The sequence below is a fragment of the Archocentrus centrarchus genome, chromosome 10 (assembly GCF_007364275.1).
Source record: "Archocentrus centrarchus isolate MPI-CPG fArcCen1 chromosome 10, fArcCen1, whole genome shotgun sequence".
In the NCBI taxonomy this organism is placed as follows: domain Eukaryota; kingdom Metazoa; phylum Chordata; class Actinopteri; order Cichliformes; family Cichlidae; genus Archocentrus; species Archocentrus centrarchus.
Genome location: NC_044355.1, coordinates 14992419 through 15010749, shown reverse-complemented (window position 1 = coordinate 15010749; position 18331 = coordinate 14992419). Strand labels below are relative to the sequence as shown.

Sequence of the window (18331 nt, the reverse complement as noted above, 5' to 3'; positions counted from 1 at the left end):
CTCAGTCTGGCCATTCGCCTCTGGCATCAACATGGCATTTTCACTCAGAGAACTGCGGCTCACTGGATATGTTCTCTTTTTTTAGGACCATTCTCTGTAAACCCTAGAGATGCTTGTGTGGGAAAATCCCAGTAGATCAGCAGTTTGTTAAATACTCAGACCAGCCCACCTGGCATGAACAGCCATACTAAATTCAAAGTCACTTAAATCACATTTTTTCCTCATTCTGATGCCCAGTTTGAACTTCAACAGCTTGTCATAAACATGCCTACATGTTTGAATGATTGGCTGATTAGAGATCTGTGTTAACAAACAGTTCAACCTATATGGTGACCAGTTGGTGTATTGGTGTATATACCACATACACATTAATTTGTTGCTAATACTTTTGTACTTGTTTTTTTATTTTTTATTTATTTATTTTTTTTCATTAGTTTATTTGACAGGGACAGTGTACATTAATTAACATTATAGTAAATGCACCAGAATTAGCCAAAAGGCTATTTTTCATCTGTTGTCCCTGGACAGATCTTAACATTGTCAACCTAAAAAAACAACAATAAGAAGATTACAATGAACAGATATAAAAAAGCAATAAAACAGATTATCATTCTTCAAATCCTGTTGATAAAAACAGGATCTATTTTTACATTAAAGTATTAAAAGTACAATCTGAAAATATTCACCTGGGCCACAGACAAGATTTTTAAATAGCTCAGACCATATACCTAAGTGAAAAACAACCTTTACCTCACTACCCTATATTCTTTATTTAACCAGGTAAAGTCTCATTGCCCTAATTTCCTTCGGCATCAAAACAGTTTCTGTCTAAAATCTCTTTTTCAAGAGAGACTGTGTTCTACATTATAATCAATCGAGTCCTTTTCAGCCACTTCAAATATCTTTATAGAACTGTGACGTTATGCTTGTTGCAATTTCTGCTGCTCTCTTGGCCAGATCTCTCTTGGAAAAGACATTTTTAATCTCTATGAGACTTTATACCTGGATAAATAAAGGATATATATAAAACTAAATTTGCTAAAAAAAAAAAAAAAAGTGATTGAGGCTTCAACCATATGACAGAAATGTTCTTTCTGTTTCAGAATGACTTGATATCATTCATGAGTCACGTTTGACAGATTATAGAACAGTTTAAATACAGGCAATCATGGGTTGTTTTTTTTTTTGGGGGGGGGGGGGGGGGGGGGGGGCACTTTGAGACCTCCTGAGCCAGTGTGAGAACTGAAGTAAAAATAAATCCATCTTTGAGCGGTCACACAAGAGAAGACAAACCAAACACACTCGTATGTTAACATATGCTAATCTGCTCTAAATAGCACACACTGTGCCCAATGAGAGCGGCTCTATGCTAATATCTCGGCGCAGTGGAGTAAATAGGGAGGCGGGTCCTAGTCGTTTTTTCCTTTTTTTTCCGCTTCGTGTGTATGTGTGTGTGTTTTTTGACCAGCTGAAAATGGCGTCTCTGGTCTTCGAGTCGTTCTAACTTTATCGCACAATAATAAACACAACAATATACACAGCTGTTACCCCATAACATGGGGAGAAACTTTGCGGGGAGGTTTTGGACGCTCTAGTTGGGAAACGTTACTGTGACCGCTGCACCTAAAAGGAGTTAAAACGCGGAGGTAACGATAAAGAAGCTTACAACTACCGCGTACAGAAGCTAACGACAGCTAGCTAGCGTTAGTGATAGCGGACGACTTACCGATTGAGCTAGTTTATGCTAGCCGATAAGGCCATTTAAAAAACGGCAGAAAATAGACACGGTGGTTCTGGGTATTTGTTTTAAAATGAAGCTGTGCTTATAGGCAGTGATCTTCATACAATGACGCATGTTGAACGTTTATGCTGGTAATTATATGTGTGATGCTAACCGTAGCTTTCTGGCTAAAGTAACTGCTCGCTAACGTTAGCAGGGGCTATCTTAGCTGAGAGGGGGTGTGTTTCTGTCCGATTGGATGTAAAAACAAACTATAATAGTCGGGCTTAGTTGGATTTTTAATTGGGGTGACCAGAAACTTGTGTTTCTCTTATAGGGATAATGGAGGATTCTCATACACGGTACAGCAAGCGCCTGGTAAGTTAACTTCACCCAACTGTTAAATCCCCAGATCCGTTGTTTTGTGTTAGCAGGGCGACTTCTTCGTGTTTAATTTTTATTTATTTATTTTTTTATGGACACAAAGTAATTTAGTGAATGAGAATTTATGTGTTTGGCTGGGACTGCCCGCTTTTCTTCTTGCACATTGTGTTCACGGTAGTGGTTTTTTGTTTTGTGTGGCACCCTAATGATGATAATAACGACGGCAGTGAACCTGTGTAAAGGCTCTGGGTTCAAGAAAAGGTCAAGTTCAGTGTCTAAACTGACAGCATTTGTTCTGTGACCCTGTTTCACCCCCTTCCCTGTTGCTGTAAAGCAATAAACTGCAAGCTGCGGTTTGTACTCAAAACATTATACCAGCTGATACCAGTTATTCCAATGACGGGATCAGAGCTGAATATAAAATATATTTATATTAATTAAAAAGGCTTCCTGTTATTGTTGATTGGTATTTTTGTTGTACAACACATAACAGCACACATTAAATGGTTGCCTAATTCTGTTTTTATTAATTCCCTTTGCTGATTTTATTACTTTATCTGGAAGCATTAGCCAGAGTTTCTTTTGTAATATTAACTTGCTTTAGTTTCATATTAATGGATACAATGCTCCTCAGTTGCGAAAGTAAGGAGCATTAATGTTTAAATAAAACTACATATGTGGTGAAGAGATGGGGGTGGGGAGATCTAAGGACAGGATTGCTGTGTTTCATCCATCTGTCTTGCCAAGCAGTGCTGCATAGGGTGAATGGCAGCAGGGGGTTAAAGGGGGGCAGTGTGTAGCAGATTAACCCCTGCTATTGTAATACTGTATTGTTTGTTTGACCACATAAACTGATTCTGTATCTAGCTGAAAGATCAGTTTGGATTGGTTTACATTTATCCTGCTCTTTGTTGAAAGCTTTCTCACTGCCACTAAAAGGTAGTTTTAGTATTTTCTTTATTGCTGGGGTATAGATACCCCTATTATAGATTGTAGTGTGCCGCCCCTCAGCTAATTTATTTTTTTGTGAGATAACTGTAGTATGCATGATACAGCATATGAAAACTATGCGTTTTTTATTTTTATTATTTAGTAAAAGTTAAACACTGAACAGATTTCATGTATTTGTCTTTATTTTCGGTGACTATTCAACTTGAAGATGTCAGACTGTCTGTTCTTTGAATTATTGTGGTTTAGTGATCATGCAGATAGTTAAATACTCGTATCACATTTGTAAATGATTAAGTTTCTGATACAAAGCTTAAGTAGGTTGACAAGAAACTGATTGATCACAGTCCTCACAGGATGAAGACAGGAAAGTCACCAGTATTGCTAACCCCTAAACCTGTGTGGCTATGCTGAGCAGGGGATTTCCCCTCACACCCGTGAGGTTTTCTGGATGAGACAAAATAGCGCCTTGTTTATTTACCCTTTATGCCTCAGAAACTGTTTAATAAATAGTATTTTTCAGATATATTGTTTTGAGAGATATTTGCAGACAGTGAAGTTCAGATAAACTCTGGAAATACTGGAAAGTCCAGTTGTTCTTCCGGGTGGATGGTTTTTGTACAAAACTGGGATTCTCAGTCTGTATCACATAATTCATCAAGGCCTACAGAATTTTACGTTAATACAATTTTTGTTTCCCAAGTTAAAAGCACTGAATGAATTTCAAATTCTGCTGTTTTGTTTAAACATCCTGAATTTTTTGTACAAAATACCCCCCCCCCCCCCCCCCCCCCCCTGCAAGCTAATTCTAAGGGTTTCAGGTAGGAGCCCTTCTTGACTAATGGCACGATCCAGAGTTTAACTGAAAACCACCTTATGTCCTCAGCGTACAGGAACACGGCGCCGCTATCAGGATGATGGAATCTCAGATGATGAAATTGAAGGAAAACGAATGTTTGACTTGGAGGAGAAGCTGGATTGTAGGAGATTTGGCAGTGACTTGGTCAAACATATGGAGGGTAAAGGTGAGGCATCAGCAAGTATATTTAAATTTTTTAATAGCAGGATCTTTTGTGATTACATCTAGAGCTTTGTAAGGTAAGGTGACATGCTGTTTTTTTGGTAAACTCTGTTTTCTTGATAGTGTGTTAATTGGATAAGAGTCTATGCCACTTTGCACTGTTTCAGTTTTGTTGTAAGTGGGCTATTTATAAATGTCTTGTTTGTGTCTTTTGGGCGTATTTTTGTCTTTGATGTGTGCATCTCCTTTTTAGATTTCACATTTGAATACATCCAGAGGGAGGGACTCAGGGACCCTATTATCTTTAAGACTACTGATGGCCTTGGCATGCAGTAAGAGACTGATTTGACTGTTTTCACCACTGCTGACATTAGAGAAAACTATTCACTGTGTGTCTTCCACCAAAGAAAAGTAAAAGTGAAATTATTACCTTTCTTACAGAATGCCAGATCCTGATTTTAGTGTGAGTGATGTAAAGTTGTTTGTAGGTAAGTTCCTTTTTTATCCCCATTCAGATTAAGTAATTTACTGATGGCCACAACCCAGCCTCAGGGGTCACAGGCTAGTGTATTCTAGTGTAAGTCCCAAGCTTTGATAATTGGGAGGGTTGCATCAGGAAGTGCATCTGGCATAAAAGTTTTGCCAAATCAAACGTGAATCCATCCACATTGGCAGCCTTTGTGGGTTAAAAAAAAAAAAAAATCAAGCAGCCAAAAGTACCTTTATCCAATAGCCACATTAGTTGCCTGATAAGTTACCATTAAGGTAGTGGCTATGGCTAATGATAACATGTTGGAGCTAGGCAGCAAACATTATCAGTTCTGCCCATCTGTAATATTATAATAGATGGTGTTGATATAACAGGATAGCACAATTATTTGTGTCTTAAAACTGTCATGTTTCTTTTAAAGTACCAGACTGAAGTTGAGAAAAGTCTACCAGCAATTAGAAACAATGGTAGCTACCCTAACAACTCTATTTGATCAGCAACAAAAATGTGAAGCCAAGTCACTAGAAGCACAGCAGTGCCTCGGGCAACCTAAAAATATAGTTCTTAAAATATTTTCATAAATAATTGTTAATATTTTTGCACTACATCAGTCATTTTAAAAATAATGTCACTGTTATATTTTGTATTCTAATCTTTATGAAAAACACCTCTTAATTTTTATCTCTTAACTTTTTTTGATCATTTATTTTTACACCAGTTTTATAGAAAAAGATTTTGAGGTTTTCCCTGGGCATTGGTATCAAGCTTGAAATTCTAGCATTGTGACTACTCGAGGGAGCAATAATGAATTGATTTTTAATTTTGCAAACTGTTCCGCTTCATTTACATATTTGCTTGCAACCAAAAGGTTGCCGGTTCAGTTCCAGCTGGAGATAAAAATCCCCTTTTGGAGTTGCTCAGGAGGGGCATCTGGTGTAAAACTCAAATCAAACATGCAGAGTTACTGTGGCGACCCCTGGTGGCAAGCGAGCAGCTGAAAGTAGCCCTCAAACTCATTCTGTTTTTCAGTCCTTAGATTTTTATTTCATTTTTAAAAAGACAAACAAACCTAAGATCTTTATGAAATTGTTTTAAAGTTTCTTATGTTCACAAAGATTTGTGCATTCTGGGAAAACAGTAAAGTCATAAAATATTCCTTATAAAATGACTAGTGTTACACACTGTAAGTAATGAGTATCAGGCTGTTGAATTTGGATTTAATAGCAATGATCTGAGTTGACAATGTGCATACAGGTAGTCGACGTATTGTAGACGTTATGGATGTGAACACCCAGAAGGGAATTGAGATGTCGATGGCTCAGTGGCGACGATACTACGAGACGCCCCCGTCGGAAAGAGAAAAACTCTACAACGTCATCAGCCTGGAGTTCAGCCACACCAGGCTGGAAAATCTGGTGAAACGACCAGCTTCGGTGAGATTTTACAGTTTCACACATCACGTTTACAGATGTACATACAGCTTCATACGATTAACTGTATGTGTTACAGTTGGGGGGGGGGGGTCTACAACATCATCACCAGCTTTTGTTATCGGCCAGCTGTGGTGTGTTTTATGCAGAAAGTTGTGCCAGTCATCAGAGTAGTCTTGGGTTTGGGTTTGGTGCTGAAAGTTTGAATATGTTCTTCTGTATTACACAGGTGGACTGTATTGATTGGGTGGACAACATGTGGCCCCGTCATCTCAAGGAACGGCAGAGGGACTCCACCAATGCCATCATAGACATGCATTATCCCAAAGTACAGAAGTGAGTAAATTAACATTTAACATTTGCTGTGCTGTAGTGAATCATCATTACATCAACTCTCTTGTATCAATGCAAAGGCTATGGTGGTTCACCCCTAGCTATCTCTGTTCTGTTTTGTCTGTTTTTCTTAACATTTTAACCTTGTTATGTTTTTATTATTTTCAATCTTTCCTTCATGTCTCTCAGGTACTGTCTCATGAGTGTGCAGGGCTGCTTCACAGATTTCCACATTGACTTTGGGGGCACTTCCGTCTGGTACCACATTCTGCGAGGAGGAAAGGTAAGTCTCAGTGTCACGCCACACAAGAACCGTAGATTTAACAAAGTTTCCACCAGAATAGTTTTTAACCTTGAGGAGTTTGACTGGCACATTTCTTTGTGCATGTGGGTTGTTACTGCACAATTGTAACCCTAACTGTGAGGCACACATGAGGAACTGTGTTGAATGAAGTGAATTTGTTTCCCACTTCACAGCCTTAACCAGCGAGAAAGAGCAGTGAATCAGGATTAACCTTTTTCACTTACAGCAAAGACTGAACTAACCTACTAGGGCTGCAGCTATTGATTATTTTAGTAATCGAGTTTTCTATCGATAATCGATCAGATAAGTAAGCGGATAAGAAATACTTTTGTCTTATTAATAAGAAATATATAAATATTCAAAAAAGAAAAAACACAGGTCTTTTAAAATTAACTGCTCATTGGTTTCTCTTTTAGCAATTTCAGTGTTTTTAACAGTTTAACTGCATACATCTGTCAAAAAAACTAAACCCATATGTCCCATCATTAAATTAGTGATACGGAAATTTTTGAGTGCATGTCAATTCCTTGAATGAATTGAATCTTTGTTGGCAAGCCAGAGGGAAGATCAGATAATGGAGTTGACATACACTGCAAACTCACACTTCGTACAGTGGGGGAAATAATTATTTGATCCTCTGCTGAATTTATAATCTTGCTCACTTATAGTCTCTAATTTTTATGGTACTTTCATTTTAATGAAGAGAGACAGTATATCAACCAAAAATCCAAAAAAACCACATAATATAAAAGTTATAAATTGACTTGCGTGCCAATAAGTATTTGATCCTCTACAACGGTTGTGGTCAATCAATCGATCACAGAGGCTCCTGATCTCAGCTCGTTATGTGTTTAACCCCTTCAGTCAAAATACAGAAATTTTGGTGGAGAGAAAAAAAAAACAAACATCTTCTGCCTACATAATCTTGTCAGAAAATTATTATTACAGTACAATATATAACTATAGAAAGGGATATACACCATTAGGTACATTGTTACCAAAGGTGTTAAAGTAAGCCTGCCCACAGAATCAGTTTCTTCTATTCAAACCTCTCCACCACCATGGGGAATACCAAAGAGGTTTCAAAGGTGGTCAGGGACAAGATTGTAGACCTGCACAAGGCTGGAATGGGCTACACGACCATCAGCAAGAAGCTTGGTGAGAAGGTGACTGCTGGTGGTGCAATTAATTGGAAATGCAAGAAATATAAAATGACCATCAATCGTCCTCAGTCTGGAGCTCCATCCAAGACTTTGCTTCATGGGGTGAGGATGATCATGAGAAAGGTGGTGGATCACCCCAAAGCTCCAGGCGAGGAGCTTGTTAATGATCTGAAGGCATTTGGGACCACAGTCACCAAGAACACCACTGGTAACACACTACATCATTATGGATTGAAATCTTGAAGTACCTGCAAGCTCCCCCTGCTCAAGAAAGCACAGATACAAGCCCATCTTAATTTTGCCAGTGAACATCTAAACGATTCAGAGAAGGCTTGGCAGAAAGTGCTGTGGTCAGTTGCAACTAAATTTTTTTTTGGCATCAGCTTGACCTGCCATGTTTGGAGGAAGAGAAATGTGGAGTATGACTCAAAGAAAACCATCTCAACAGTCAAGCATGTAGGTGGAAACATGCTTTGGAGCTGTTTTTCTGGTAAGGGTACAGGATGACTTCAATGCATTGAGGGGCCAATGGACCAGACCTCCTTCCCCCAGCCAGAACACTGAAGATTGGCAACAAAAGAGTGGCTAAAAAAGCAGCACATTATGGTCATGGAGTGGTTTAGCCAGTCTCCAGACCTCAGTCCTATAGAAAATCTGTGGAGGGAGCTGAAGCTTCAAGTTGCCAAACACCAGCAAAGATATCTTAGGGATTTAGAGTTTCTGTGAAGAAGAATGAGCCAAAAAGAAACGTCTTACTGCTGTGCTTGCCAACAAGGGTTTCTCCACCAAGTACCAAGTGGTGTTTTGCCTTGGGATCGATACTTATTTTACTAAGTGACATTTAAATCAATTTATAACTTTTATGTACTGGATGTTTTTGTTTTGTTTTGTTTTTTGTTTTTTTTTGTTTTTTCTGGATCTTTGGTTGATATTCTTAGGGGAAAAAAAACTAAAAAAACTTCCCCTTTTTTTTTTTTTTTTTTTTTTTTTTTAAATAAGTGAGCAAACGTAGAAATTCAGAAGGAAGAGTAATTCAGCAGAAATAATTATTTCCCCCCACAGTATGATTTATTTTTCTCCCCTACAGGTGTTCTGGCTGATTCCGCCCTCACCACAGAACCTGGAGATGTATGAAAACTGGGTTTTATCAGGAAAACAGGGTGACATCTTCTTGGGGGACAAGTGTCATGATTGTCAGAGGATAGAGCTCCACCAAGGCAACACCTTCATAATCCCATCAGGTGTGTTCTATAATTTAGTGTTAATAAATACAGACACTCTATGCACAGTTACATACACTGTCTCTACCTTTATCTGTAAAACCCTCACACACATGACTGAGCATCCTGTGTGTAATATGTTGTAGGGTGGATCCATGCTGTGTACACACCAGAGGACACATTGGTGTTTGGGGGAAATTTCCTCCACAGCTTTAATATCCCAATGCAGCTCAACATCTACACCATTGAGGATCGCACACGGGTGAGCAGCAGCTCAATTCACTGTAAACTTTGTTGCAGTTATACAATGCATGATTCAGGGTCTTGTGGAAATGATGAGGGGAGGAAAGACGTTAGTGGCAAACATTTCTCAACAACTTGACTTTTAATTTAAAAAAAATGTTCAGTGTCTACTCAAGTACTCCAACTATAGAAATCTGATACCAGTGCTGTCTTTTTCTCAAATTTGAAACGTGTGCATCTTTTGGCTCCTAGTAGAATAATTTTATTTAATGCATTGAGTGGCTGTTAAGCCACTGTGACTGAATTGACAAGGTTCCTCTAGGTCAGGGGTGGCCAACTCCAGGCCTCGAGAGCCGGTGTCCTGCAGGTTTTAGATGTGTCCCTGATCCAACACACCTGAATCAAATGGCTGAATTACCTCCTCAGTATGCAGTCAAGTTCTCCAGAGTCCTGCTAATGACTTCTATATTTGACTCAGGTGTGTTGGATCAGGGACACATGTAAAACCTGCAGGACACCGGTTCTCGAGGCCTGGAGTTGGCCACCCCTGCTCTAGGTCATTGAAAATTCTGAAAAAAAAAATCAAGAAAAACTAGGTGTTAAATTATCTGAAAAATTGCTAAATTTGGAGATGGGGTTATAACTGGTGAATGAAATCAAATTCAAAAAGGCTAATTTTGTAAAACAGTTTAGGTCAGATCTGTCAATAGAAATATAAAGTTTATTTTTGAGACAATGTCAATGCAGTGTCTGCAGGCACACCATGTTTCTCCCACTTATTTCTAAGAAGTGAAAACCACAACAAACTTGTGACAAATGCTTCTCTTTTATAGTGTTTGACTAGAGTGCTACATAACCATTATTTAGCAGTTTTTCCTGTTCCGTTTAATTGTGATTCCCTAGGTGCCAGCAAAGTTCAGGTACCCATTTTACTATGAGATGTGCTGGTACGTCCTGGAGAGATACCTTTACTGTCTGACCAGTATCTCCCACCTCACCCCTGAATTCCAGAAGTACTCCCTTGGTATAGGTAAGGATGAATGAACTCGAAGACTACTCATTTTTCCCCTTTATCACAGAGGACACCAGCATTAATTTGTCAGTTAATTTTAAACACTGCATCCTTTCACTCTTAAGGCTTAACCCCGGCTGACCTTGAAAACAATGATTACACTGGGAATGAAGCCTCCAATGGAGTTGAGAGTGATGCTGAACTTGTGGAAGTTAAGATCAAAGAGGATGAAACCGACGAAGAACAACCAGTCCAAGTTACCAAACCTCGGCCTGTACTGACCCCCTTTGAGCTGGAAGGACTGTGGAACCTTTTAGGGAAACTGGAGGAGCTGCCGGCCCACAAAAAGTGTGCCCCTGCAGGAATTGGGAATGCCACAGCCCTGCTTGAGGACATGAGGGTGGGTGTCACTTAAGTTCCTTGTGTGGATCAGCTTACATAACAATCACATGATCCACACTAGAAATATCTAGTGTATTTAGGCCAAATACTGTTTTTCATTTTCTTTTTTTTCTGTCTAGGCTGTTCTGAAGGAGTGTGCCAATGACAACCCTAAGTTGGCCTACACTGGAGAGCCCATTGTCAGCTGGCCTGAAAGGGTGAGTAAACTGTTTTTAAATCTTGCTGCAAATACATAGGAGGATACTCCTATGTGGAGATATGTCTTTGAGCAGATATGTTACATCTAGGATCATATGTTGTAACCTTCTTCTATTTTCTATCTGATGCGTTTGTGTGACTCAATCATAACATGCGTTTTCTATTGCTTGCCTGCTGGTCTTGTTTATGTAGCCATTGTGGTACCACCCTCCCACTCCCCCTCCACCTGTTCTTTACCGTCCTCGCTTGGGTCCCACCCTCCCCAAGCCTCTGGGTCAGAAGGCCACCAAACGCTCTTCCATCTCCGCCTTGAGACGGAGACGGGTGAGGTGCAAGCGCTGTGCTGCCTGCTGCAGGAAGGAGTGTGGCAACTGCCAGTACTGCCATGACATGAGGAAGTTTGGCGGGCCTGGACGCATGAAGAAGAGCTGCATCATGAGACAGTGTCTAGCAGTAAGATTTCATACTTATGCTAAGCCAAATTATGCTGCCCGTCTGTAAATGTCTGTAGAAGAAAAAAGTATAGGGTCATATGTCTGTGTAGATTCTCAGTCATCCAGGTTATAGTTGTCTCTGGAGCTTGAAAAAGGGCGACACGACTTCTTTTTGTTAGAAGATGTTTCGCCTCTCATCCAAAAGGTTTCTTCAGTTCTACAAGAACTGAACTGAAGAGGCCTACTGAAGGTCCTCATTCTAAAGTAAAATGACAGACTGAATTAGAGAACCATTCTAAAACCTTTATTATACTCCATTGTGGACATGGATGGCTGGAGACCCGACGGCCAAGTAGTCATTCCTGTTACACCTCTTTGAAGTTCACCGGCTGGGGCGAGTCCGCATGGTCTGGCACTTGTGGTCTCACACTATACTGAAAGTATAATCAAGGCTTAACAAGTTTGATGTCAACATTAGATGTAAAATTTCGTCTTTTTGTCCACCATCTAGCCCGCCTTACCAAACACAGCACGATGTGCCATATGTGGAGAGGGGGAGTTGGATGAAGCGAATCCAAGCACTCACTCCCTTATGGAGTGCTCCGTGTGTTCGCAGATTGCCCATCGACAATGCATTAAGGTGCGTCTGCTTCAGAGCTTCTGTGGAGTATAAACTAAGTACATTACACAGTTATTGCATTGGTGTTTTTTGCTACGTTCATAACTGCATTTGTGATCAGGATTTGTTATTGCCATTTCAAATGTTAAGCTGTTGTGTTCCAGGAACCTGGTGAGGGGAAGATCAATAAGGACTTACCCAGCTGTTGGGAATGTCCCAAATGTTACCAAGGAAAAGGTTCAGCATCAGAGGTACCTCAACACATTTCTTACATTTACTTGCCCTTTGTTTCCTTCTCTTAGTATTTTAGTTCATTCATTCTCTAGGACATGTTTTTCCTTCTTTATCAGCCACTTCCTGTTGCCCTATAGTTGATGTTGATACAGAAATTAATAATGGCACTCCCACATCAGTCTTCCAGTGATGAGGAAAGTGGAGAGTCAGAAGGCTCAACATCCTTGCCACAGTCCAAACTTTCATACAGGGAAGGAATTGGAGTCGGTGAAGAGGCAAGTCAAGGGAAACGTAGCAGACCCCAAGGCCGACCAACAGCACCACCGCCTTCTCAGAAACTGCTACTGCAGCATCAAGAGAGCCGCAAAAGAGCAAGTGTGCTTCAGCTCAGATATAAAAAGAGGGTAAGTTGCGGGGGGGGTCATTTTACTGTTACAGTAGCGATCCTTTCCAGTAGCTAACTGCTGAAATTCTCAGCCCGGCGGAACGGCACCTCAGCAAGGCACAGCGTCAGGCAATTTGATGTATATCTCTATATTTTTTCTTCCCAAAAGGTATAAAGAAAAAGGCACTTGTGAGTCAAAGCTACATGTCCCAAATGTAACGCTTTTGTTAGCACTCAGCTGTAGATGTACATGAGAAACTGCTCAAAAATAAACCACTGGCATATTTAAATAATAATGCTCCTCAAATAAATTAATGCTTCTTTCCTGCATAACAAGAGACTGACAGCTGTGCTATTAAAATGTAAACAAAAAAGACAGATCAAAAATAGCAAAACGCTGACTTATTCTTTAAAAAGCCAGTCTCCAGTGAAGTAGACTTCACTGAAGTGCTTCGTCCTGTGTGCACTCCTGTACATTTAGTACTCTGTACAAATAAAACATGTAAACAGACTGAGTGAATAAAATTCCATCCTTCAGTCAGCAGGATTCTAGCTAGCTCAGTAAATCCATAGATATATGCGCTGACGTATCACAGCAACAGGCCCATGCGCTCAGTGCAATGTCTACATATCCCCCAGCTGCATCATGAGCACATGAAAAAGACTCACTTCTGCTATTAAGGTCACGTGACTTACGGTACAAACCAACTTCTGCTATGGAGTTGAGGTATGGTGGTGCCCTCTTGCCTGCAGCCAGGTACTTTTGGGGGTCTGGGCGATGCCAAAGCGTATGAACGGATGCAGTACGAATGCTGTATGTCCACAACACACGGCAACAGCGGAGGACTTCAGGTTTCCAAAACTCTACAAAAGTCGCCAACGTCACCGGAAGAAGCCACTAAGCAGGGTCTGAAAAGCCGCTGAATCTAGCTACAAAGTCACTAAGTTGGCAACACTGCCATGCTGTCGCTTCCTGCCTGATTTACGAGTGAAGCAGTGAGGGAGAGAGGCGGGGCAGTGTGAAGTTGTGCAGAGACAAACTGGAAGAAGAGAAAGCTGAACTGGTGGATCTACAAGTATGATTGTAACGCGACATAGACTATATCGATATAAACGATATTGCCTCATCTTATATCTTGTATGAAAATATATCAATATTTCTTAAAATCTCAATATATCGCCCAGCCCTAGCTAGAACTCTGCAGTGTCTCTGACTTAAACTCTAAACAAACACTTCGTTTGCTGTTTCATAGATTATTTTTCCTGTAGTTGACCTTTTTTTTTTTTTTTCCCACTCTTCCAACTCCTTTTCTGTTTATTGCAGATGAGACTGGATCAGAGCAAAATCTTAACAGTAAGCAGTGCATTTATTTCTGTAGTTATTCTGTATTGTATTTGAAAGTCCTGCAATTGTAAAATGTGTTCAGTCAACTTTTAAGGTTTTATTTCTGCTGCTAAATGACACAATACTGCACAGACCATATTGTAGCTCTGGATTTGGTGTCTGAAACATGTCATGTTTTATTCTTGTTTGTTTTTTTTTTACCTCCAATCAGAAACGTTTATCTCTAGCTCATTCTCCGAGGCTGTTGAGCTCCAGGGTGCTGCCTCGTTTGCGCTCTCCAGTGAGCAGACTACCTCAGGGCACAGGCCGAGGTTCCACCTGGGCAAATGGCTCCTCTTACCACAGCAGTCCAATAGGAACTGGGACCTTTGAGGAGGAGGAGGAGCAGCAGCAGTCTTCCCACGGTCTGGTGCTTGTGCCCAAAGGAGAGCCCCGCAGAGGGAGAGGACGAGGTGTGAGGCTGCGAGGAGGAGGAGCGGGAAAAGGCATCAGAGGTGGTAGAAGTCATACAGAGTTGGAAGAGGACAGTGAAGACAGCAGCAGCAGCAGCACCAATAGCAGCAGCAGCGATGATGAAGAAGAGGAGAGCGGGCAGAACAGTGGAAGGGGAGGTGATAAAGAGAACCAGCCACAGTTGAGACGAGAAGGACACGCAGCCAAAGAAAGAGGAGAAGAAGGGTTTGAGGTGGCCAACCAAAATGGAGCAGATGAGGATGACGAGGAGGAGATGGAGCAGGACAGTCGAACAGGGGACAGAGATGCAACATATTTTAATAAAGTCACACTCCAAAGGCCAACCAGAGCTAAGCAGGACCCATCAGCCATTGTCCCGAAATTAGAGGCTATTGCCCCTCATACTGCCACTTCCACAATACACAGCCAGCCCAGAACCCTTGTCAGGCCCCCCATTAGAAATCGCAACCCCTGTCCTGATCAGCACTCACCACCGCAAACACGCAGTGGACACACTGGCACTCGCACTTCAAACTCAGAGAGTCTTGAGGCCTCAAAAAGAATGAGACTGAGCAGGCCAGCCAAACTGAACAATGGAGCTTCCTCCTCTTCATCCTCTGAGCTTCCCCATCTCCGCATCCCTCTGTCCGCACTGCAGGAAGGAGGGGGTGAAGCAGAAAGGGGGAGTGTGGGGAATAACCCAAGTTGTGAGAGAGAGGTGTGGGTGTCCGTCTTCCGCTACCTAAGTCGAGCAGATCTCTGTGTCTGCATGGCAGTCTGCAAGAACTGGTACAAATGGTAAGACCTCCTAACTGACACTTCACTAATAAATCTCCACATTCACAAAAGCAATGGAAAACTTAGACTGATTCTACCTAATTTAAATGACAAATCACTGACGTTACTTGTATCAGCTACAAATGATGCATGATGTGGTTGTTTTTTGGTTAATGTGAGCTCTGCCGCTGGTGTTTGTATTCAGATGAGCTTCACAGTTTAAGAAAGCTATACAAACATGAGTGGACTTTTTGTCTTGTAGTTGAGATATATATATATATATATATATATATATATATATATATATATATATATATAATATAATTCCTTGAAGATGTCAAAGCACATCTTGATGACATTCAGAGGAATTTAGATTGGAATATAGTCCATCTTGATTTGGATTTGATAAAAGGCCTGCTGGTGATCCCTGTCCCCTACTTTGTTTTATTAGGTTTTCAGCCTAATAGATGGTTTATTTTGGTTCTATCGGCAGGCCATATATCTGCAAATGGAGAACTAGATGCACAGATGTGTTCTTTACACGTGTATTTTCATCTGCAGGTGTTTAGACAAGCGGCTTTGGGCACGAATTGACCTGAGCATCAAGCGCACGGTTACTCCTCAGGCCCTGACAGGTATCATAAAAAGACAGCCGGTCACACTCGACCTTTCCTGGACCAACATCTCTAAAAAACAGCTCAGCTGGCTTATTGACCGCCTGCCTGGTATGCACACTCAGTTTCTCTCACACAATTATTGAATTTGATTATTGGGTCAATATAGATGTAAATAAATGCAACAGTATTAACAAATAGAAGGGTAATTCATTTTATAATCTATTATGTTAAACACTAAATCTTATCCATCTTACAGGGCTGAAGGATTTGATGCTGGCAGGCTGTTCCTGGTCCTCTGTTTCAGCTCTGTGCTCCTCTGGTTGCCCTCTCCTCCGTTCACTGGACCTGCGATATGCAGACGGAGTCAAAGATGCTCAAATCAGGGATCTAGTCACTCCTCCAGGTGAGGAAAAGTAGCCTCAGACTGATCACAAGATGTGCATGATATCAGTTAATTATCTAGTAATAGACTTTCTGTCTTTCTCCTGCTTTCTTTTGATTTTATTTTTTTCCCCGCTTCCTTTACCAAATGTATAAAATGTCTGTCTGCTTTCTTTCATCATCTCCGGTCCAGGCAGTGACAATCGAAGTCAGTTGCGGTCCATGCAGTGTTTGCGGCTAGCAGGCCTGGACATTAGCGACTCCACTCTGCGACTTGTGATCCGCCACATGCCCCATTTGACAAAACTGGATCTGTCCCACTGCAATAGTCTCACTGACCACTCTATCAATCTGCTGACTGCAGTGGGCTCGTCCACGCGAAACACACTCACAGAGCTCAACCTGGGAGGTGAGAGATTGTTGGGAAGTGAATAGAAAGGGTATACCTATGCCTTTCCAGTTTTTTATTCAATTTAACGTTTTCATGGTTCTTTTCTAGGCTGCAGTAAACTGACAGACACTTGTCTGAAGTATCTCCGCCGCCTCTCCTGCATCTTGCTGCTTGACCTGCGAGGCTGTAAAGGTGTCTCCCGGAAGGCCTGCGAGGCGTTCATCTCTGAGTTGTCAGTCAACACACTCTACTGCCTATCAGATGAAAAACTGATCCAGCGGATATCCTAAGCGCTCGCCTTCCCTCGCTGCAGACATGATTTGAGATGCAAAAGTGGAGGGAGTGTCTTGTGAATCTGTGTGACTCAAAGAACACAGTAAGGCAGGGAAGCTCATGCACCTGAGTCACGGAAAGGAGGGGGTGGGGTCTAAACTGGGAGCAGCACACTTGACTGGTGGTGTTGGGAGGGGGCAAAGGGGATGTCACAACTGGGACAGTGCTCTCTTTTCAGTGCATATTTTTTTTTTGCCATGTACCTAAAAGGAAAAAAAGAACTCAGGAGCCTTTTTGCTGTTCTTTTGGGACTTAATGTAGTGTGGAAAAGACATCTTTTTTTTTTTTTTTTTTTTTTTAATTGCCATAAGTGGGAGAACATGGGCAATTCATTAGCTGTGTTAGACTACACATCCTGTGGATAACAAAGTCATCAAATCTTTGGACAGACTTCACTGTCGTCACAAGGTTTCACCTTGAGAAAGAGATAAGCAGAGACTTTTGAATTCAATCCGTGGGACATAACTGCATTGTTTTGTTGGACTTACCTGATTTCAGCTACTTTTGGGTGCTTCAAGCATATTATGATTATTTTTTTTCATTTCAGTTGTTTGATGACTTATGCTTCATGCACAACAGCTATGCTTTGATACTTAAAAAAAAAAAAAGAGACAACTAAAGGTGAAAGGACTTTGATGTAATACAGGAAACGTGAGCTACAGGAATGGCTTGTGTTTACCAGATGTATATTCAGCTTTGTAAGACACTGGTTGTGACACAAGTCCAGTTGTATGGTATACATGGATGCTAAGTGTGTAAGAAAGTTAAAGTGTGAGTAGGCAATCAACTTGGCAACAAGACCTCACCCCGACAAAGGGCAGGTTGCATTAAAGTGTAGGGGATGAGCCAAGGATAAGGTGTCAGATAAATGGTGCATTTTCAAACGTTAGACTTCAGGTGCTATAATTTCCAAACTCCTTTTGCTTTGTTTTTGTACAGACAACATTTAGAACAAAACTATTATAGATGAAACTGCTCCCCACCTGTCTTTGATACGCTGGTTCTGTTTTCACTGATTTAAAAAATAAATAAATAAAATGACCATCTACTTTTAACATGACTTTGTCAGATTCAGTGTAGAGATGTATGGTTTTGTTTAGGGAGGTGGGGGTTCTGCTCATTTGTTTGTTCTCTTATAGTGTTATGGCTCTATATCAAAGGTCTCCCAGACTGCTCTCCTGGCCATATCCCTTAAAAATGAATATAAGTATATAAATGTATACTTTTGTGTAAATGTGTTTTTTTTTTTTTCCTCTTTTAGATTATCAAAACGGGAAACCTGTAGCATTGTAATTATTTTCAGAAGCCTTTTTCACTTTATGTTGTTTGTGTTATTTTTCAAGAAAAAAATAAATGATAAACAATGGTCGAGTTTTTTTTTTTTTTTTTTTTTTTGTTAAGTGGCGAAGATTCACTGCAATTACATCACTAACATTTTCCTGTTTATACCGTAATCCATCCACTCCTCGGTGGCTCCACCCAGCATCTCTCCAT

General features: G+C 40.8%; 1 protein-coding gene across 3 annotated transcripts; it reads left to right on the top strand.

Moving 5' to 3' along the window:
• Window positions 1-1265: 1265 nt before the first annotated feature.
• kdm2ab (lysine (K)-specific demethylase 2Ab) lies at window positions 1266-18206 on the top strand. Of its 3 annotated transcripts, none has more exons than XM_030739234.1 (23): window positions 1266-1304; window positions 2058-2098; window positions 3939-4077; window positions 4327-4405; window positions 4515-4561; window positions 5818-5996; window positions 6223-6329; window positions 6516-6609; window positions 8881-9034; window positions 9160-9275; window positions 10160-10286; window positions 10394-10668; window positions 10790-10867; window positions 11061-11321; window positions 11814-11942; window positions 12086-12172; window positions 12335-12559; window positions 13865-13894; window positions 14097-15136; window positions 15677-15840; window positions 15989-16135; window positions 16307-16522; window positions 16613-18206. In XM_030739234.1, the coding sequence occupies exons 2-23, from the start codon at window positions 2063-2065 to the stop codon at window positions 16792-16794; spliced, it is 3912 nt and encodes a 1303-aa protein (XP_030595094.1). In that variant the 5' UTR covers window positions 1266-1304; window positions 2058-2062; the 3' UTR covers window positions 16795-18206. The 3 variants fall into 3 exon arrangements, with proteins under 3 accessions (XP_030595094.1, XP_030595093.1, XP_030595092.1); XM_030739233.1 differs by lacking the exon at window positions 1266-1304 and adding an exon at window positions 1407-1646; XM_030739232.1 differs by lacking the exon at window positions 1266-1304 and adding an exon at window positions 1653-1872.
• The last annotated feature ends 125 nt before the right edge of the window (window positions 18207-18331 follow it).